Source organism: Synchiropus splendidus, chromosome 2 (assembly GCF_027744825.2).
Source record: "Synchiropus splendidus isolate RoL2022-P1 chromosome 2, RoL_Sspl_1.0, whole genome shotgun sequence".
In the NCBI taxonomy this organism is placed as follows: domain Eukaryota; kingdom Metazoa; phylum Chordata; class Actinopteri; order Syngnathiformes; family Callionymidae; genus Synchiropus; species Synchiropus splendidus.
Genome location: NC_071335.1, coordinates 36,611,630 through 36,633,780, shown reverse-complemented (window position 1 = coordinate 36,633,780; position 22,151 = coordinate 36,611,630). Strand labels below are relative to the sequence as shown.

Below are 22,151 nucleotides of genomic sequence, written 5' to 3'. Positions count from 1 at the left end.
GAGCAGTACATGTATTTGAATCAGGAGACCTAGCTCCCACCTCTGCCTCCAACTGTCCTGTGGGTGAGGGTCGGCCATTGTCCGTCCAGCGTTGGGGAAGCTCTGAACAAGCTGTGTCAACTGACTTCATTTCAAACACATCTTCATTTGCTTTTTGTTGTGTTAGTCCACGGACGACATCTGCATACGTGAAGTTCTTGGAGACGTAGAAGGGTTTAGATTCAGATCTGGGTTGGCAACTGCTCTCAACCAAATGTTCTGATGAAAGGGAATCTGGTGAATCGGGCCTGTTTTCATCAAAAAGAGTCCTCAGCCAACATTTTGTATCCTCACCATCTGACATGCTCAGTGTGGATTCTGGTCTCTGTGCAGAGTATTTTAAATAATAGTCACAATGTAGAACTCCAGCCTTCAAATTTTGAATCTCTGGACAAGAGACGCCACCCACTGAACACAGGGATTCCGGAGAAGAGGGTCTCAAGTCTTCTAACCATTCCTTGAGCAATGAGGAGTCAAAATTGGAAGAAACAGATTCTGGTGACCAGGTCCTGCTGCAGAACAATACTTCAAGGTCCACGTCTGACAAGACAGAATGAGGAGACTCTGGTCTGGTTTCATCAAACAAGGTGTCAAGATGCAAATCGGTCCCTTCCCAATCTGAAATACTCGATTGGGGTGTGAATGATGTGGCCCTCGAAGACTCAACCTCACATATGATGTGGTCTGCTCTGAACTGAGGAACTGGAGAATCCGGAGACAGGGCCCTTAGTTCCTCTTCAGAGACCACTGAATCAGGGGACTTTGGTCTGAGCTCCACCTTTAGAGAGAGACACTCGGCAAACTCTGGTGCGGTATCACCGAAAAAGGTATCAAGATACAAATCGGTTCCTTCCCAATCTGAAATACTCGATTGGGGTGTGAATGATATGGGCCTTGTCGATTCTTCCTCACAAACAATGTGGTCGACAGTGAATTGAGGAACAGGAGAATCAGGGGACAGAGCCCTATTTCCACTTTGAGCAGTACATGTATTTGAATCAGGAGACCTAGCTCCCACCTCTGCCTCCAACTGTCCTGTGGGTGAGGGTCGGCCATTGTCCGTCAAGCGTTGGGGAAGCTCTGAACAATCTGTGACAACTGACTTAATTTCAAACACATCTTCATTTGCTTTTTGTTGTGTATGTCCACGGACGACATCTGCATACGTGAAGTTCTTGGAGACGTAGAAGGGTTTAGATTCAGATCTGGGTTGGCAACTGCTCTCAACCAAATGTTCTGATGAAAGGGAATCTGGTGAATCGGGCCTGTTTTCATCAAAAAGAGGACTCAGCCAACATTCTGTATCCTCACCATCTGACATGCTCAGTGTGGATTCTGGTCTCTGTGCAGAGTATTTTAAATAATAGTCACAATGTAGAACTCCAGCCTTCAAATTTTGAATCTCTGGACAAGAGACGCCACCCACTGAACACAGGGATTCCGGAGAAGAGGGTCTAAAGTCTTCTAACCATTCCTTGAGCAATGAGGAGTCAAAATTGGAAGAAACAGATTCTGGTGACCAGGTCCTGCTGCAGAACAATACTTCAAGGTCCACGTCTGACAAGACAGAATGAGGAGACTCTGGTCTGGTTTCATCAAACAAGGTGTCAAGATGCAAATCGGTCCCTTCCCAATCTGAAATACTCGATTGGGGTGTGAATGATGTAGCCCTCGATGACTCAACCTCACATATGATGTGGTCTGCTCTGAACTGAGGAACTGGAGAATCCGGAGACAGGGCCCTCAGTTCCTCTTCAGAGACCACTGAATCAGGGGACTTTGGTCTGAGCTCCACCTTTAGAGAGAGACACTCGGCAAACTCTGGTGCGGTATCACCGAAAAAGGTATCAAGATACAAATCGGTTCCTTCCCAATCTGAAAGACTCGACTGGGGTGTGAATGATGTGGGCCTTGTCGATTCTTCCTCACAAACAATGTGGTCGACAGTGAATTGAGGAACAGGAGAATCAGGGGACAGAGCTCTATGTTCACTTTGAGCAGTACATGTATTCGAATCAGGAGACCTAGCTCCCACCTCTGCCTCCAACTGTCCTGTGGGTGAGGGTCGGCCATTGTCCGTCAAGCGTTGGGGAAGCTCTGAACAATCTGTGACAACTGACTTAATTTCAAACACATCTTCATTTGCTTTTTGTTGTGTATGTCCACGGACGACATCTGCATACGTGAAGTTCTTGGAGACGTAGAAGGGTTTAGATTCAGATCTGGGTCGGCAACTGCTCTCAACCAAATGTTCTGATGAAAGGGAATCTGGTGAATCGGGCCTGTTTTCATCAAAAAGAGTCCTCAGCCAACATTCTGTATCCTCACCATCTGACATGCTCAGTGTGGATTCTGGTCTCTGTGCAGAGTATTTTAAATAATAGTCACAATGTTGCTCTCCAGCCTTCAAATTTTGAATCTCTGGACAAGAGACACCACCCACTGAACACAGGGATTCCGGAGAAGAGGGTCTAAAGTCTTCTAACCATTCCTTGAGCAATGAGGAGTCAAAATTGGAAGAAACAGATTCTGGTGACCAGGTCCTGCTGCAGAACAATACTTCAAGGTCCACGTCTGACAAGACAGAATGAGGAGACTCTGGTCTGGTTTCATCAAACAAGGTGTCAAGATGCAAATCGGTCCCTTCCCAATCTGAAATACTAGATTGGGGTGTGAATGATGTGGCCCTCGAAGACTCAACCTCACATATGATGTGGTCTGCTCTGAACTGAGGAACTGGAGAATCCGGAGACAGGGCCCTCAGATCCTCTTCAGACACCACTGAATCAGGGGACTTTGGTCTGAGCTCGACCTTTAGAGAGAGACACTCGGCAAACTCTGGTGCGGTATCACCGAAAAAGGTATCAAGATACAAATCGGTTCCTTCCCAATCTGAAATACTCGATTGGGGTGTGAATGATATGGGCCTTGTCGATTCTTCCTCACAAACAATGTGGTCGACAGTGAATTGAGGAACAGGAGAATCAGGAGACAGAGCTCTATGTTCACTTTGAGCAGTACATGTATTTGAATCAGGAGACCTAGCTCCCACCTCTGCTTCCAACTGTCCTGTGGGTGAGGGTCGGCCATTGTCCGTACAGCGTTGGGGAAGCTCTGAACAAGCTGTGTCAACTGACTTCATTTCAAACACATCTTCATTTGCTTTTTGTTGTGTTAGTCCACGGACGACATCTGCATACGTGAAGTTCTTGGAGACGTAGAAGGGTTTAGATTCAGATCTGGGTTGGCAACTGCTCTCAACCAAATGTTCTGATGAAAGGGAATCTGGTGAATCGGGCCTGTTTTCATCAAAAAGAGTCCTCAGCCAACATTCTGTATCCTCACCATCTGACATGCTCAGTGTGGATTCTGGTCTCTGTGCAGAGTATTTTAAATAATAGTCACAATGTAGAACTCCAGCCTTCAAATTTTGAATCTCTGGACAAGAGACGCCACCCACTGAACACAGGGATTCCGGAGAAGAGGGTCTAAAGTCTTCTAACCATTCCTTGAGCAATGAGGAGTCAAAATTGGAAGAAACAGATTCTGGTGACCAGGTCCTGCTGCAGAACAATACTTCAAGGTCCACGTCTGACAAGACAGAATGAGGAGACTCTGGTCTGGTTTCATCAAACAAGGTGTCAAGATGCAAATCGGTCCCTTCCCAATCTGAAATACTCGATTGGGGTGTGAATGATGTGGCCCTCGAAGACTCAACCTCACATATGATGTGGTCTGCTCTGAACTGAGGAACTGGAGAATCCGGAGACAGGGCCCTTAGTTCCTCTTCAGAGACCACTGAATCAGGAGACTTTGGTCTGAGCTCGACCTTTAGAGAGAGACACTCTGCAAACTCTGGTCCGGTCTCATTGAAAAAGGTATCAAGATACAAATCGTTTTCTTCCCAATCTGAAAGACTCGATTGGGGTGTGAATGATGTGGGCCTTGTCGATTCTTCCTCACAAACAATGTGGTCGACAGTGAATTGAGGAACAGGAGAATCAGGAGACAGAGCTCTATGTTCACTTTGAGCAGTACATGTATTTGAATCAGGAGACCTAGCTCCCACCTCTGCCTCCAACTGTCCTGTGGGTGAGGGTCGGCCATTGTCCGTCCAGCGTTGGAGAAGCTCTGAACAAGCTGTGTCAACTGACTTCATTTCAAACACATCTTCATTTGCTTTTTGTTGTGTTAGTCCACGGACGACATCTGCATACGTGAAGTTCTTGGAGACGTAGAAGGGTTTAGATTCAGATCTGGGTTGGCAACTGCTCTCAACCAAATGTTCTGATGAAAGGGAATCTGGTGAATCGGGCCTGTTTTCATCAAAAAGAGTCCTCAGCCAACATTCTGTATCCTCACCATCTGACATGCTCAGTGTGGATTCTGGTCTCTGTGCAGAGTATTTTAAATAATAGTCACAATGTTGCTCTCCAGCCTTCAAATTTTGAATCTCTGGACAAGAGACACCACCCACTGAACACAGGGATTCCGGAGAAGAGGGTCTAAAGTCTTCTAACCATTCCTTGAGCAATGAGGAGTCAAAATTGGAAGAAACAGATTCTGGTGACCAGGTCCTGCTGCAGAACAATACTTCAAGGTCCACGTCTGACAAGACAGAATGAGGAGACTCTGGTCTGGTTTCATCAAACAAGGTGTCAAGATGCAAATCGGTCCCTTCCCAATCTGAAATACTAGATTGGGGTGTGAATGATGTGGCCCTCGAAGACTCAACCTCACATATGATGTGGTCTGCTCTGAACTGAGGAACTGGAGAATCCGGAGACAGGGCCCTCAGATCCTCTTCAGACACCACTGAATCAGGGGACTTTGGTCTGAGCTCGACCTTTAGAGAGAGACACTCGGCAAACTCTGGTGCGGTATCACCGAAAAAGGTATCAAGATACAAATCGGTTCCTTCCCAATCTGAAATACTCGATTGGGGTGTGAATGATATGGGCCTTGTCGATTCTTCCTCACAAACAATGTGGTCGACAGTGAATTGAGGAACAGGAGAATCAGGAGACAGAGCTCTATGTTCACTTTGAGCAGTACATGTATTTGAATCAGGAGACCTAGCTCCCACCTCTGCTTCCAACTGTCCTGTGGGTGAGGGTCGGCCATTGTCCGTACAGCGTTGGGGAAGCTCTGAACAAGCTGTGTCAACTGACTTCATTTCAAACACATCTTCATTTGCTTTTTGTTGTGTTAGTCCACGGACGACATCTGCATACGTGAAGTTCTTGGAGACGTAGAAGGGTTTAGATTCAGATCTGGGTTGGCAACTGCTCTCAACCAAATGTTCTGATGAAAGGGAATCTGGTGAATCGGGCCTGTTTTCATCAAAAAGAGTCCTCAGCCAACATTCTGTATCCTCACCATCTGACATGCTCAGTGTGGATTCTGGTCTCTGTGCAGAGTATTTTAAATAATAGTCACAATGTAGAACTCCAGCCTTCAAATTTTGAATCTCTGGACAAGAGACGCCACCCACTGAACACAGGGATTCCGGAGAAGAGGGTCTAAAGTCTTCTAACCATTCCTTGAGCAATGAGGAGTCAAAATTGGAAGAAACAGATTCTGGTGACCAGGTCCTGCTGCAGAACAATACTTCAAGGTCCACGTCTGACAAGACAGAATGAGGAGACTCTGGTCTGGTTTCATCAAACAAGGTGTCAAGATGCAAATCGGTCCCTTCCCAATCTGAAATACTCGATTGGGGTGTGAATGATGTGGCCCTCGAAGACTCAACCTCACATATGATGTGGTCTGCTCTGAACTGAGGAACTGGAGAATCCGGAGACAGGGCCCTTAGTTCCTCTTCAGAGACCACTGAATCAGGAGACTTTGGTCTGAGCTCGACCTTTAGAGAGAGACACTCTGCAAACTCTGGTCCGGTCTCATTGAAAAAGGTATCAAGATACAAATCGTTTTCTTCCCAATCTGAAAGACTCGATTGGGGTGTGAATGATGTGGGCCTTGTCGATTCTTCCTCACAAACAATGTGGTCGACAGTGAATTGAGGAACAGGAGAATCAGGAGACAGAGCTCTATGTTCACTTTGAGCAGTACATGTATTTGAATCAGGAGACCTAGCTCCCACCTCTGCCTCCAACTGTCCTGTGGGTGAGGGTCGGCCATTGTCCGTCCAGCGTTGGAGAAGCTCTGAACAAGCTGTGTCAACTGACTTCATTTCAAACACATCTTCATTTGCTTTTTGTTGTGTTAGTCCACGGACGACATCTGCATACGTGAAGTTCTTGGAGACGTAGAAGGGTTTAGATTCAGATCTGGGTTGGCAACTGCTCTCAACCAAATGTTCTGATGAAAGGGAATCTGGTGAATCGGGCCTGTTTTCATCAAAAAGAGTCCTCAGCCAACATTCTGTATCCTCACCATCTGACATGCTCAGTGTGGATTCTGGTCTCTGTGCAGAGTATTTTAAATAATAGTCACAATGTTGCTCTCCAGCCTTCAAATTTTGAATCTCTGGACAAGAGACACCACCCACTGAACACAGGGATTCCGGAGAAGAGGGTCTAAAGTCTTCTAACCATTCCTTGAGCAATGAGGAGTCAAAATTGGAAGAAACAGATTCTGGTGACCAGGTCCTGCTGCAGAACAATACTTCAAGGTCCACGTCTGACAAGACAGAATGAGGAGACTCTGGTCTGGTTTCATCAAACAAGGTGTCAAGATGCAAATCGGTCCCTTCCCAATCTGAAATACTCGATTGGGGTGTGAATGATGTGGCCCTCGATGACTCAACCTCACATATGATGTGGTCTGCTCTGAACTGAGGAACTGGAGAATCCGGAGACAGGGCCCTCAGTTCCTCTTCAGAGACCACTGAATCAGGGGACTTTGGTCTGAGCTCCACCTTTAGAGAGAGACACTCGGCAAACTCTGGTGCGGTATCACCGAAAAAGGTATCAAGATACAAATCGGTTCCTTCCCAATCTGAAATACCTGATGATGTTAGGGGCTCAGCCTCACACATGATTTTGACCCCCTTGGATTGAGGAACTGAAGAATACGGAGGTAAAACATTAAGTTGACTTTGATAGGTAGTGGAACCAGGATAATATGGTGACACCTCTCTCACTCGTCCAGTGGATAAGGACGGGCCTATGACTGACATGTTTGTTGAAGTGTCAAAACATTCAGTATCAAGCGAAGTGCACTCATCTGCTTTTAGTAACTTAAGTCCCCGCACAACATCTGCATATGTCAAATTTCCATCATGAGGTTTTGATGCAGTTGTCTTTGTTTTATAATCACACATACCTGTATAGTCCAATTTTGTGGACAGTGTCGCAGTACAGCTTCCATTATCAACTCTGTACTTCTGATCATCTTTCCGCGTTGAAATAATACCTGATGATGTGTTCGATGTTCGATCAGATGCTTTTATGTTCAAATGAATTTCATCTCTAAAATGTAAATCATATGTAGGTCTCTCAACCAGGTTGAACGTAACTACTGAGTTCATTTCCAAAGTTGAGCTATTTTCTTTTGTTTTGCTACATGGTTTGGCAGGGTGACCATCCGAGAGGCTAATAATTTCCTCAAACACTGGTTCCCTTTTTGTGGTAAAAGACTTCTCAGAAGTTGTAAAATCATTTGGCATCGTTTGGTTTTTTTGTTTTTCATTCAAATCCTGTAAATTTGGAGGCATAATGCCTTTGTGACATGGTGACGTTTCACAAGTCAGAGCATTCTCATCTGTTTTTGTTGGATATGATGTTGGATTATAACCTGAATACTGTAAAAAGTAGTCACAATGTTGTGCCATAAGTGTTGCGCGAGATTTTTCAGAAAGTATTAGCTCAAGAAATGAAAAACTGCATTCAGAAGTTGGGGAGTCAGAAGAACGTGGTGGGCCATCAAAATCTAACATTTGATGTTCATAAGAATCTTTAAAAGAGGATTTTAGATCATTCCGCAATGAATCATACCCGTTGAGTGAATGTGTATTTTGTAAATGGAATTCAGATTCCGGAACATAATTGATGAGATTACAACCAGAATGAGAAGCAGCGGGGTCAAAACCATATAAGAAGTGCCAGCCACTACACTCAGTGCCCATTGGTGAGTCGGGTGACAAAGCCCTGTAATCGTTAACTGACATGACAGAGTCAGGAGACGACTGTCTATTTGTAAGATCATTGAAGAACCAAGCGTCTTCATCTTCTTGCCTCTCACAGACTTCTGAAAAGGAGAGCGTGGATGCCACAGAATCGGGGCTCAACAAAGTGTGTTCAACTGAAGTTGAGGGCAACATAGTCATTTGGTGAGCTGACGTTCCTGACATTGATTCTGACAAGTTGGTGAAGTCTATTTTCGGACAATTAACGGAATGTAGCCTTTCATTTCTTCCATAAAGATCATGGTTGTTTTTGAGATGTGCATAATCCTTCTCAGTTGAGTCACAGGGCATGTGAGTACATCTGGTTCTCAAGAGATCACGAGGACCAGGGTTATCAGCCTCATCCTCATCAATGAAAAACATTTCTCCAAGAACCTTGTGTTCATCTGTTATTGGGCAACTATCTGGTGTTGGAATACCCATAACTGGCCACTGCGAGAGCTGACCATGGCCATAGATAGTTTTGCCGATATGGGTTGTTGTATCATCGAGTGAGCTCCTTTCAACTTCAGTGTTTTCTTCAGTCAGTCCCAAAGTTAATTGTTGTTCATCTGGAAACAGGACCCATGGGCTCTTTGCGCACCGTCCTTGAGTCACACGTTTGGTTATGGCTTCACTACCAATGTGTGACATTTTCTCAAACTCCTCTTGTAGCTCACTGAAGTCAGTCTCAGCTTGGTCTGACTCGGAAAGGCTCAAATGAAAGTCTCTAATGCAAACTGGTGCAGGCCTGCTCTGCATTTTGGGAAACTTCCCTTCCTCGCATTGCACCCGCATCATGGGGCCAGAATAATCTTCAAGTTGGCCTTGAACACCTCCCACAGAGGTGAAGAACTGAACTTCAAAACTGCAGGAACTTTCTTCATCTTCAACTTTGTAATTGGTGCAATATAGCATGGGTTTTGGACTCCCCAGTGCAGCATCCTTAGAGCTGGACAGCTTACTTACTTGGTGATCCAAGTTGTGAAAACTTGCATGCTCCTGAGTAATCGTATCCTCTGAGGTCCAAAGATTGGGGTTCAGCTCCCTGTCACACAGAAAAAATGATTACAAAGACATATAAATACGTATGATATCATAATTGAATTTGAAAAGAAAGAAAGGTGAGATAAAATGTATGAATTTACCTTGGGATCTCCAGCTCCTCCAAGAGATCACCATGCATGCTTTCAGAGTGAGTATGCCCACCAGGCTCTGCCCAGGATGGTATATCCAGGAGAGAAGCTACTGATAGGTCTTCTTCGGAGACAGCTGGAGGGGGTCTGCGGTCCGACTCAACCATTCTCACAACTCTAGGGCTCTCTGTATCCTCTTGCACCAATGAAAGTGTCACTGACACTGAAGGGAAATCCCCAAGAAATCAACCCAACAGCTCACATGACAAAGAACATGCATTGGCATCAGGCTTTTAGCTCGGACTTTGAAAGAAACTTGCTTTATAAAAAAGAAACTCTATTTGTACGAACAAAACCCATCTGAGTCAAATAATCGTCGAAAGAGATGATATGATATCACGATAACACTTTCAGATGCAGGGGTCTCCTGGGCAGGTGTTTTACTTGGCTGACCTGGATTCATTAAAAACCTTACTACAACCTTAGTGTCTACAGCTTTTGTCAACGATTGCTTAAAGTTTGGAACTTCTCTGTGGTTTCCTCCTTTCATCAGCATCAGACATCAATAACTCGTGAGATATGGATAACAAAACAAAACAAATATGGCGATCACGAGGACCAAGCTACGGCTGCTAAGGGGTTGGGAACCTGCAAATTTCAATCATATTCGACGAAATTACCCAGCAAAAACTTTTTTTTTTTCATGGAAACCAGTGTGATGACTACGAGTAATAGTCTGACATGTAGGACGTCCTACTGTGGATGCAGGAGGCTATGTATTTTTTCATGTTTTGCAGTTGAGGGTATCCACAGGACGCCCAGATGCCTCCCGAGCTAAAAGCCTGATTGGCATCATAAATAGTCAAGTGGTTACCTTCACTTTGATCCAGTGTCTTCTCGATCTCTGCATATGTTCTTGAAGTTTGGTCTTGCATAGACTTGTTCATTTGGGTCTCGATAAGATGAACAATATCCATCCGGTTGATCTTGGTCAGTCTTTTAATCAAACAGTCCTCTGTGAAATAATTATTTATTAACATTCAACAGGGAAAAACAAAGACACATTTTGCATCCTAAAGTGCACCACTTTAGCCCAAATACACAAATTTCATTTTTATTCTCGGAAGTGAGTCCAGCACACTTGTTTACCTGTTGCATGTTTGCCTTCCCGTTCCACCCAACGCTGCAGCAAGGCATGGCTCTGTTCTTGGAGGGAATTTGGGTTTTCCGATCGAACCAGTTGAATATCATCTTCGCTGAATTCCAGCTCCCGTGCCAGCTCTGGGAGGGTGGATGAAAACACACGCGTTTAAAACCTTTACATTTATTTAATGATCCCTATGAAGTGTTTATTTTGGTATTTAAAAAATTGCAACCAAGAGACTTGACTTACCAGTCCAGCTGAAGCCCAGTAGATCTGCAATGATAGCTAATGTCTCCTCTTTCCTATCAGGGTCATCTTTCCAGTCCACTAAGCAAAAATCACGAGAGCAACAATGAGGTGTTTGTGGACTTTTTTTCTGGCTATAATAGACATGTAATAATGAAAATATACAGTGTTTCTCACAATTTAAAACAATCCTTCAAAATATTTCTGAGACCCTCAGATAGCAGTATTAGTTCAGATGTTAGTTGTATTGCAGTGCTAGATGTTTTAAAGGGGTTAGTAGTCGTAAAAATGTGCCCAACGCAGTAGTCCGCTGCACAAGAAGCTGACATAGTGTTTCAATCTTGAGATTGAATGACAAACTGATGGAAAGCAACGCACGTTAACATGACAACCATTTCATTGCAAAAAACAAACCAAAACAAAGAAACATGAGAAACTTAAAAAATAGCCAACACCTTACAACAGAATTCACAACATGACTACAATGTAAAATGAAAGAACCAAAACAAAGAGTCCTTATAATCCTGGACCAGAGCTACTTTATAAAATGCATGTGACGCCATACCTCGCAGGCACTCTGGAGTGGGTTCATCGACGATTTCCTGCATCTGAGTTACAACTGTATCGTCCCAAGCAGGTCTTGTTTCAAACACATCCTCTCTACCAGAAGATGGTTGGACACTTGCAAGGTTCTCATCTGAATCTGAGCTCTGGGAAGCAGGGATGTTGTATGTAAATATCGCAGAATTTGGGCTTTGGTGACTGGCACTGCTCGCCTCATCGGTATCCAATGAGGAGCGAGTTAGAACATTCCGAGTTTCAGAGATTGGAGATTCAGTTATTTGGACGGAGAGAGCTGTCACATGACCTTGGAGTGGAGGTTGGGTGCTATCAGAATAACTTCTGTGGTCTTTAGTTGCTGGCTCACTGGTGACAGCATCTGCTTCAGAAGTGGTCCTGCGATCTGATGTGGAGTTGCTCAGTGTTTGGTCAAGATTGTTTTCTGTTTGTGAATGTATTCTGGATTGCTCTTTTTTCTTATTTTTGAAAGTCGAGTGTGAATCCTTTACTCCAGAAATTGAGATCTCGATAACGGAGCATTGGTCTTCTTCCTCTTCATCACCGGACGAGTCAGAGGACACCTCACTGGTTTTTGAGGATCTAGATTCTATTGGGATTCTCCCTGACTGAAGATCAGCAATGGTTGAGTTCAGGGAGCCTAAACCGAGGCTCGCCATATCAGTAAGGGCTGTGGTTTGACTCTCTTTGGCAGTGGGAGAACCGATTTCATCATCAAATGAACTGCCAAGCTCGACATCATGAAGAGACTCATCACACTCCGCGGGTTTAAAGATCGTTCTTTCCTCTTCAGTAGTCTGGGTAAAAAATGGACTTGTTATTTCCAGTTCATCATTTGTCTTCGACGTCTCGATATCGCTCCCGCTCACATCTTCAGCATATTGTTCTTCTAAGTGAAATAATGTTTCCCTCTCTTCATCAAAGCTTCTCCTTGACACATCAATCGCTCCTCCTCGAGTCATTTCAAACATCTTCCCATTTTCAAAGTGAAATGACTGTGTGGTACTCGCATCCTCTGGAATATGAACAGGTAATATATCAGACACTTGTGGCACATTGCTCTCAACTTCTACTGGTGACCCAACAGTCTCATAGGGAGACGTTACCTTTACTTCATTGTTATCCCTGATATCACTAGAATCTTGCATCATGGTGCTGTCAACAGACTCATGAACAAGCGGACTGATAGCACAGCCCGCAGAAGCCACATCTTCATTGTGATCAACAACCTCTACTCTCTCTGTCTGAAATGTAATTTGATTTTCAGTTCTAACTGTCAGGTAGTTGTCAATTGGTTGATGGAAGGATTGAGCCAGTGAATCTGAGTGCAGAAATGCTGTCTTTTCCTCACTACCATCAGATGCATTATCAGCTCGAGGATCTTCTTCCACATTTCTGTCATATTGTTCATACTCATCTTGCAAATCCTCTCCATAGGACGCAGACAATATTTCTGATGAATCATATTTGAGACCTGCCTTTGCTTTTGCGTCCTGCTCCATCTCATCAAACATTTTGATTTTCGCTGCCATTTTGAACATCTTTTCTTCAGGTGTGAACTGTTTATAAATGGCATCGTCTTCACTGTCATCATTTTCTAACTTGCTCTCAGCTTCCATGTGTGTAACAGGCTCATCGACATCAGTAATATCGTTGTCATACACAAAACAAGCTTTAAGCTGGGAGGCATAATCCTCATACACAGCAGCCTTCACTGGCATCTTAAATTCAGCGTACCGATCTTGAGTAGGGCTTGACTCAAGGGAGTCTCGACAAGGGGACACCGGAGTCGGACTAGCTTCAATGGAGTCAGGAGATTTGTTTGAGGATCTGTCCTCCATAATAGGACTTGCTTCGAGAGAGTCCAAATGGCAAGAATCTTCAAATTGTTCTTCCAAGTCCTCCATCTTAAGGCTCTCCAACTCAGTCGGTCGCTGAGGTGGGAGTGAACTTCCTGACACATCTGAGAAGCCTGTCGTTTGGAAAGTCTGATTTACAGGTTTTAGGGAAACATCTTCATCGCCAGAGAATTCTGTGTGTCTTTTGGAAATCTTTTGAAAGTCGTCTTCATTTTCAGGAGAGTCTTGTGGATGTTTGCTCACAGTTGCCATTATGTCATGGTTTTCTGCCTCCTCTACTACTACAGTGGCGGAATTCCCTGGTAAACATTTATCCAAGTCCACACTGAGCCATGAAGTTATTCCTGAATCATTCCTCTCAGTCACAGTCGCAGTCTCAGTCTGACTTCTTCTCTCAATGTGAACTTGTTCGAATGGCAGCTCCGTTATGTTTGGCTGGGATGTGATATATTCCTCGTCCTCTTTTGGTTGGACTGCTTTTCTCATGGCGTCTTCTTCAATACATTTATCCAACTCACTCGAAAGCAGTGTGAACATACCGGACATATCCTTCTCGCTGGTGGACAGTGGCTTGTTCGATTTCTGACCAATCAAAACTTCCTGGAATGGTGTCTCCAGTACTTGAGACATTTCCTTACATGGAACAATGCTGTCTGAGTCCTGCATTGCATGAATAATGCTCTCATCTTCAACATCATAAGCTATTACAGCTTGTTTACTCTCAGGGATTGTCAAATTGAATTCAGTACAAGGTTTGATGTCGACTTCCTGATGTGTGTCCTCATTTTCAGCAAGTGGTTGAGGTATCACTGTTGTTTCCAGGAGATGAGAATCAGCTTCAATGTTCTGCGATGGAAGCATTGCAGACACCTCCGTGGAGGTTGTCAATGGCTCATAGCAACTGCCTTTTCCATTCCAATCCTGCTCTAGTCGAATCTGTTTATTCAAGATCTCCTCACGCATATGTTTCTCATCTTTAAACTCTGTCTTTAATTGTTGTGTGACGCTGACTAACTCTGTTGTCATGTGATCACCACACGGTGTGTGCTCCTCCTCATTTGCCTGATCAGAATCAGGAGAAGCTTTTGAAGGAGACACTGCTTCTTCCACTTCTAGAGTGGAGTCTTGTTGTTCACCCTCTTTGATCTCAAATTTGAACTGCTTTTCTGCCCTGACATGGTATTCATCATCCAGCTCACCTTCACTTTCGTAATCTGTCATCACTGCAGGGTACTCTTTCTTGGGCAAAATGATTTCTTCAAATTTGTCTTCAACCACAGATCCCTCCAGTTGTTGATTCACTAAGAGTGTGGACTTAAGACACTGATCCCACTGTGTGTCTAGTAAGGAGACCATACCTGCCATGTCTTTTTCTGCAGTGCCTCTCTTCACAGCTGTTTTTCTGATTAATTGAGTTTCCTGACACACTGGCTCCCTGACTGTCACCTCCAACTCTGTATTTGTTTGTCTTTCCTCACTCCATGTCTCTGCATGGGCTACAGACATTTCTCTAGTTGTATGAGAACATGTTTCATCCACTGCTGCATGTCTGCCATCTGAATCTGCCAGTCTTTCATATTCAGAAATGAAAAGAGTTGAGTTTTCTTCAACATGACACTCCACAGTTGTGTCCTCCATGAAATGGCCAGACATTTCTTCATCGTCATTTTGATTGTCAACATGTGTGTCTTCCGATGACTCCATCTGACAGCTTGCATTAGTGATTTCAGTCTTGTTTTTAAACAACTGATACTCAGGGCTGTCTTCAAGCTCTTCCTTTATGTCTGCACTGAAGTCTTCAGAAGGCCTGCGGTCAGGGCTGATCTGTAAATCCTCACATAAACCTTTGCCACTGCTTGTGACTGGTGTATCTAACTGCATCATGCTGACGGCCTTTGGTGTCAACTGTTCTCTTGTACCATGAACTGGATCTGCAATGTCTTCAAGTGAATTTAGCAAATCAGTTTTCTCTCTCTCCCACATTTCCGACTCCACCTCTCCATCTTTGTCATCATTTTCCGCAGGATTGATGGTACTATGTTGGCCTTGAGGATTGAAATCACGCTGGACTGAGAGTTTTTCTCTTTCGTCAGTCTGCAGAGAAGCCGCCGATTTGTGCTCAAACAGTCCGGCCTTAATTTTAGATGGGTCTTGGCCAGTTTGAAATGTTTTCATCAGTTCCTTCACTGACATCGTTTCTTTCTCTGAAGATTCAAGTTCTTCAGTGTACGGACGGACACTTTCATCATAGCATTGGACTGTCTCTGCGAACTTAACTGTTTTTGCTACTTGTGAATTATCTGAGGGAGAGTCCTTTAGAATGCCCTCAGTAACCTCAACTAGATGATTGTCTGAGTCAGTGCTGCTACAACTCATTTCCACGTGTCTGACTGTCGGAGTCTGGGCTTCAGTTTGAATCGTTGGTTCAGTTCTATGTGAATCTGGAGTTGACACAGATGAAGACGAAACCATTGCTTTGTGTTCAAAAAGTCCAGATTTGTGCTTGGATGGGTCCTGTCCAGTCTGGAATGCTTTCAGGAGCTCCTTCACAGACATGGTCTCCTCTAAACGTTCTGTTTGTGATCTGGGAGATCTCGGGGACTTTGGAACTTTGGGCAGATCTGGCATCTCCTCCTCCTTTCTTATCGGAACGCATGATTGTTGAATAGATATATGGCTAGTTCTTTGTGCTGACTCTTCTTCTACTTTGCTCTCCAAAGCTTTAACTCTGTCCTTAATTGACCCAATAGAAGTCTCAACGATGAGGGGGGATGCTGGTGGATTTGCTGAGTCAGCACTTCTCTCCTGAAGCAAAAGGTCACCGTCTAAAGATTCCTCTGAGCTCATCCTTTCCAGCTCTCCTTCTGAACTACTACAACCAGAGCGCTGTCGGTCCCTCAGCTTTTTCCTAATAGGTTTCTTGATATCAGGAGGACGTTTTCCATTATTCTTTGTCTTACTTCCGCTAACTTGAGCCAAGTCTTCCTGAGACAGATTCAGAACTTCAGTCTGTGGGTTAATGTCTTGGTTGTTGTCCATGGTGACTGATATAGCTTCAGAAATTTGGATAGTAGTTCTTGAGGAAACACTCTCGCTCTTGATGATAAGCTCATCTGTTACAGGTTCTGGGTCAGTTTCAGGTGGCTGTGACTCTAAGACTGACCAGTTATTTCCTCTAGGTTTCTGATGACACTCGTCTTTATAGGCATCCATCCATTGACTGTCTTTCCCCAACATCTTACTATGATGCTCCACGCTGGCCACAGTTCTGTTCTCTTGAAACTCTTTATCTCCGCGTCTCTCCTCAGTGAGAAAGCGATCGAGCTGCTCCACAGCTAAACTATGAGACCCTCTGATGTCTGACATGTCTGACAGGAGGTCGGGACTGGCAAGGATCGCAGGGTCAAGAGGTTGATTTGTTTTCAGTGAGAATGTGTCCATTGATTCAGATTCATCGTCTTTGGTTCGAAAATGTATTGCAAACAAAAGGTACAAAACATTGGGGACAAATGAAGTGGGGGGAGAAGAGATCAGAAAACTGTGATCAAGACAATGCCATTACATTCCATCTTCAGTTCAGAGAGTAAAAAGAAAAGAAAAGATGTGTGGAAGAAGAGACCAAAAGATGGCAAAGGCATCCAGAACATATTTTAGGGCAGTAATAGAAAAACCAAGGCCACAATGACGAGCAAAATAAAAAAAAACATATATGTCGCCAGATAAAGGAGAAATGTGTTCACAGATGTAAACAAAGGAACATGGAGGCGGGCGAGGACACAAACTAAATATCTCAAGATTGATGCAGACATGGAAAGTTATGTCTGCACATGAACCAAAGCTCCAAATGAAAAAGCACATACATTTAAACAGTTTAAAAATAAACATATATTTGAGGAAATAAATGGATTTATTAACTATACCTTGGAAAGAAAGCTTTAAGTGCAATTGCTCTTCCTTTTTATGGTAAAAATACTATATATATTAAATCAGAAATAAATCCACAAAAGGCGCATAAAAAGAGCTTAAGGACACAAAAAAGATAAAGCGCTGGCGTCAGTCAGGAAGGATCAGTAGACTACAAATGTCACTAAAAGGTAAGGATGTGACATTAGTATATTAATAAAACTCCATGCAAACAAAGGCTTACTGCATCATAGAAAGAGTGAATTGAGAAAGTTAATAGGGGTTCAGAAAAGAGGGACGCAGTCAGCAGCCATCACAAAGCGTGCGTATATGAAAATCATGTCAGATATAAATCTATGTGTGACAGTAAATAGAATACCCAACCACAAAGCTATAAAGGCTACAGTCATTACACAGAGGAAGCATTTTCCCACTCACATTTCTTGTCACTTTTCTCGCTCTGCAAAACAGAGAAAGAATTAATTCAACTCGAGAAGGTAAACAATGCGCCAAATAAACAACGCTAATTACCTCCTCGTCCACATCCTGTTCTGAATCGGAATCCTGGGTGAGAGGATGAGGAAGAGCAATGAGAATGACTGAACATTCCAGAAAGTTTGACAGTCCAACTGACCTTGGAATATGTTGGCAGAGTGATGTTAAGGTTGCAGATGGCGTTGTGGTTAAGACTGCGGTATGTGCGTGGTTCCTTAGTGAAGGACAGGCGGCCGCACGGCTCCTGCGCCGTGTCACGAATCTGTTCAGAGATATATACACTTTTCAGGTTGCATTCTTCTTCATTGACAAAACCTCAGACTGCATCGCCCGACCTTAATGAAAAGCGCCAGCCTGTTTTCTTTGAAGGCGAAGAAGCTGAATACATGATGCTGGCCACTTTTTGTGAGAGGCACTAGATTCCCAAAGCAGTCAGCAAATATTGGCTTTCCCTCCAAGACCTGCGCGCATCAATAAAATAAAGCATCATGCATTAATAATCGCCCACTTATACCTGCACACTTTGACAAATACACCGCATTCCTTCACCTCAACATCCCGACTGCGGGCGACTTCTGTGAAGTTCTCCTGCTGCTCCAGAGTCTTGTCCATTTTATCGTCGGTCATGCAGAAGCACCGCAGCCGGGCTTCTATGGGGTCCAGGGTCTTGGCAAAAATGACAAACTTGGCCATGTACGGGACGCAGATGATTTCTCTGTAGAGCTGGGAGCCAAAGCTGACAGAGTCCTGGACCTGTCTGCAGTCAATCAGCCAAAACCTAAAAAGGGGTCGGTTGAAGGGTTTAAGTGTAGAGAAGACTTGCAAAAAGCATCAGGAATGTTCTCAAGAATGTTTTTTTGTTTCCCATTAAGGGAATATATTTTGATTAATTTACCTCGCCGACACATTTGTGGTAAAGGAGACACACTGATTGACAAAAGTTAAAGGCGTTGAGCCGGTGATGTCTTCCCATTGAGCTGGTGTGGTTCCACCTGCGACACAACGCTACATTAGTATGTGTTTAAGCACACACAGCGGTGTCGCTGCACCTGAATACCTGTGATGCTGCAGAGGAGACGTAGAGTGGGCGTCTCGCCACTGTAGACTGAGTTGGGTCCTTCATTGTTGCAGCTCTTGGGAATAGGGATGGTCATGGTTATGGGCTTGTGAAACTTCCTGCGCCTCGGTTCTAAGGTGACAATTGGGCTGAATGTGGCCTTGTTGCCGAGGATTTTCTTCACCACATCAGCTTCTATGGGCTGAGCCTGAGACAAGTTGGAATGACATACCAGTTTTAGAACTGACACCGGCCGACTGAAGAGACGGCACGCATGTGTACCTGTAGCCCGACTCTGATCTTCTTAGTGAGCGCTCCCTCTGGGAAGACAGCCTGAACCTGGGGCACCAGTGTGCTACTGAGGACGCCGCCCTCCGGACCTATCAGATGACTGTCTTGCTTGATTCTGGAAACCACAGCAAAGTACTGCGGGAAGTCTCTGGTGATGATTCGGCATATCCTTTTCCTCTCAAGCTCTTCAGGAGAGTCAAGTTCTGTAAAATACAAACGATGTATTGTCTCTCCACTTATAGACTCAACCACATAGCGCATCATCCACCTGAAGACAGATACATACTGTAGCATATATAGATAAGTATTGGTGTGACTTTTAATGATAATAAGTTGGAAGTCATACGTGATTTTTTTTCTTTTGTACTTGTCATTTTGTTATGTCAAGAAATGTTAGTACGTACCGTTCACATAAGTACCGGGTAGATGTTATATTTCTGCCTTGCAACACCATGATATTTTCTCTTTCAAAATGTTTGTCAACTAGCCACATTGAGGCAATCATGTAGTGATACAACATTACAGCCATTTCAGTGAGAAAGATAGAAGGAACACAAGCACATACGAAGACACAAGACTCACGCTCCTGAATGAATACAGTGCAGGATAGAAAACTCTCTTCAGACTTTGAGAATTAATCCAGTGTATATACGATATTAAGAGTCTCCAGCTTCATATGACAAGGGAATCTGATATATATTTGTTATCATAGAACCATGATTGATAACAGCATTGTGAACAAGTTAAGTTATCACTCCTTCATTCTTGGTAATTCCTATCCCAAATTGCAGAGAGCAAAACACTGACTTACTTTCGTCCATGCCATTAAGTATCTGGTTCAGTTCCTCCTCAGTGAAGTCACAGTGGTGTTCCCTCCAGTTTTCTCCTGTTTCACTCCTCAAGATCACCAACTCTCTCTCTGTGCCTCGCAGAGCAGCAAAATGAGGGATCTCCACAATCACAGGTCTGAGAAGGGTCCAGGTACAGAGCAGAGAAACATAAACAATGCATGAATGAATCACAAGACACAGATTTGGGACTTAAGGTGGATTGAAAGATCAACAACAGCAGCAAACTCAAAAAAAAAGGAAATAAGACACACTAACACCACATCATGAAAAAAAACGTAACGGCTCAACAGCCAGAATGTCGAACTGAATTGTGATGAAAAACGCAGGAAAACATATAGAAAGGTGGATTCAATAATTCCTGGCTAAAAAAATCAAACAACAAATGAAGAAAATGTTCTCTGGTGGGAATTGTGGGTAACTCAGGGAAAAATGGTTCCCCAAATTAAGGCATTGTCCCACTCATGGTCCTACCCGAGGAACTTGGTTCCAGGAGGACCCAACTGCAGGATGCGACTGACCAAGCTCTCACCCTCATTCAGAGGAGGAGGAGCAGTGGGAAGGTGGAGCTTACTGATCCATACGCAGCACAGAAGAGGAGCGAAGAAGAAAGGATGAACACACAGGAAACTCACTGCATACTCCCTCCTCTCACCCGCACACACTCACGTTTGCATCTCTATCCATGTGGGGACCCCTCATTTCCATAATGCTTTCCCCAGGCTCTCACCCTAAACCACTCAAAACAAACAGCTAGCCATAACCAGAACTCTGAACCAAACTAAAACCTACCTATCATGACCCAGTTATATTGAAGTCCTCATCCTCAAATTGAGGATTAGATTTGTGGGGCCCAGCCAAAAGGTCCACACAAAGGCGTAATGTCTCCACAAAGATGTGTTTTGTCAAGAATTGGTCCCCACAAGGACAGATAATTAAAGTACGATAATAAATGCGCACACATACACACCACCGCACACACTTGTGGGTCGAATCAAACTCACCCCAGAAACTGGGCACCTGTAGGTCCTACTTCTATGATGCGCCCAGCCAGACCCTCCCCCTCCACCATGGGGGGCATCGAGGCCAGACGGTGTCTCTTCACCAGCCTGCATGTGACCCTCGTAGGTGCCGAACACTTCCTTGGCGGCACAATGATTCGCAGACCGTTGTGGCGGCAGCCACGCATGGATCCACCCCGTGCGTCCACCATGAAGCTGACCAGAAAACTGCGGGAGAATTTAGAGTTTATATTCAAGATCGAGATTTGTTATGGCCTAAATTCGGGTCAGTTAAAGCTGCAACAGTTACTGCCATTCAAGTCATTCCTCCGCTAGAGTCTTTCCCATTAAAAGTTGTTGTTGCAAGCAAAGCAGGAATGAATTGGGAAGTATTGGCCACCAAAAGGTACATTCAAAAATCATCGAAATTCAAATGTACAACCAACATGAAATCTACACTGCAGCAAACCTTGAATAATAAGCAGAAGCTATCTGGAGTTACACATCTAAAATACCTGCAATAAAGAAGAATGGCTAATTTGTGACTGGGTGAAGATTAAATGTTCAAGTAAATCACAGCTTAAATAAACTAAAAAGACCTGGTGGAAAAGAGAAATTAAATATGCAATAACAAACGAAAAAAAAGTGTGTTAACTGACTCGTCAGACATGTAACTTCTGTTATACCAGATTTTTTTTTGTGTGTGTCAATTTCTAAAATTAAAAACAACTATCATCTTTCTCCTAAATTCGTTTTCACTCAATCCATTCTCATTTCATTTTTGCAAATGCTTATCATCAGTCATTGTTTATAGACACATCCACATTACTACTACTGATCAATACTTACTTTTCATTGATATTACTCTTTACTTTTTGTTTTGATTAAATTATTTCCAAGTGAAGCAACACTAATTTTCCAAGTCCAAGCATTGAGCTCACAAGCTTGTTATTAGCACGTCAAGATGCATTATCTCATTTGGGAAAACCAAAACAGTATTTAATGAAGCCCATATAAACTACAGTGCTTCTGACCTCTTTTAAAAGATATCCATCAAATGAATAAACACATGAAGCATGCGCTCATGCATGTAATCAGGAGGGACACTCAAATACGCCATACTGCATTAGTCGGCCCGGAGTAGCATAAGGAACGATTGAGAGGCAATGACACAAAGCAGAGAAGTCAAAGTATAAGATTCACCTGCTGTTGTCATGGTCTAGGCAAGGAGAGGAGCGGCTAGAAGCAGAGTACAACGATCACACATCACAGAGTGCACAGAGAAGCAACAACAGAGAGTAAACAAAAAACAAGGTGAGAAAAGTGATGAAAGAAAAGAGACATTAGAAAACCAAGTGAGGAAAAATAAAACAGAAATCAGTGATGGCCCTCACAGTTGCATAGTGAGCACAGACTGGAAAGGAA

At 43.8% G+C, this 22,151-nt stretch overlaps 1 protein-coding gene across 6 annotated transcripts in view; it reads right to left on the bottom strand.

Moving 5' to 3' along the window:
- Positions 1 to 22,151, bottom strand: part of LOC128754437 (ankyrin-2-like) — a 73,348-nt gene that overhangs the window by 20,854 nt on the left and 30,343 nt on the right. For 3 of the 6 annotated variants that reach the window (XM_053857054.1, XM_053857055.1, XM_053857056.1), the window contains 18 exons: positions 21,930 to 21,965; positions 20,730 to 20,954; positions 20,200 to 20,298; positions 19,689 to 19,843; positions 18,869 to 19,080; positions 18,587 to 18,794; positions 18,425 to 18,521; positions 18,079 to 18,307; positions 17,865 to 17,990; positions 17,669 to 17,791; positions 17,566 to 17,598; positions 17,473 to 17,494; positions 11,259 to 16,589; positions 10,697 to 10,774; positions 10,453 to 10,584; positions 10,178 to 10,318; positions 9,316 to 9,526; positions 9,137 to 9,215 (listed from right to left, as the gene is read on the bottom strand). In XM_053857054.1, the coding sequence (XP_053713029.1) occupies positions 9,137 to 9,215; positions 9,316 to 9,526; positions 10,178 to 10,318; positions 10,453 to 10,584; positions 10,697 to 10,774; positions 11,259 to 16,589; positions 17,473 to 17,494; positions 17,566 to 17,598; positions 17,669 to 17,791; positions 17,865 to 17,990; positions 18,079 to 18,307; positions 18,425 to 18,521; positions 18,587 to 18,794; positions 18,869 to 19,080; positions 19,689 to 19,843; positions 20,200 to 20,298; positions 20,730 to 20,954; positions 21,930 to 21,965 (7,537 nt within the window). The remainder of the gene's footprint in view (positions 1 to 9,136; positions 9,216 to 9,315; positions 9,527 to 10,177; positions 10,319 to 10,452; positions 10,585 to 10,696; positions 10,775 to 11,258; positions 16,590 to 17,472; positions 17,495 to 17,565; positions 17,599 to 17,668; positions 17,792 to 17,864; positions 17,991 to 18,078; positions 18,308 to 18,424; positions 18,522 to 18,586; positions 18,795 to 18,868; positions 19,081 to 19,688; positions 19,844 to 20,199; positions 20,299 to 20,729; positions 20,955 to 21,929; positions 21,966 to 22,151) is intronic. The other 3 variants (XM_053857058.1, XM_053857059.1, XM_053857057.1) reach the window with 1 other exon arrangement.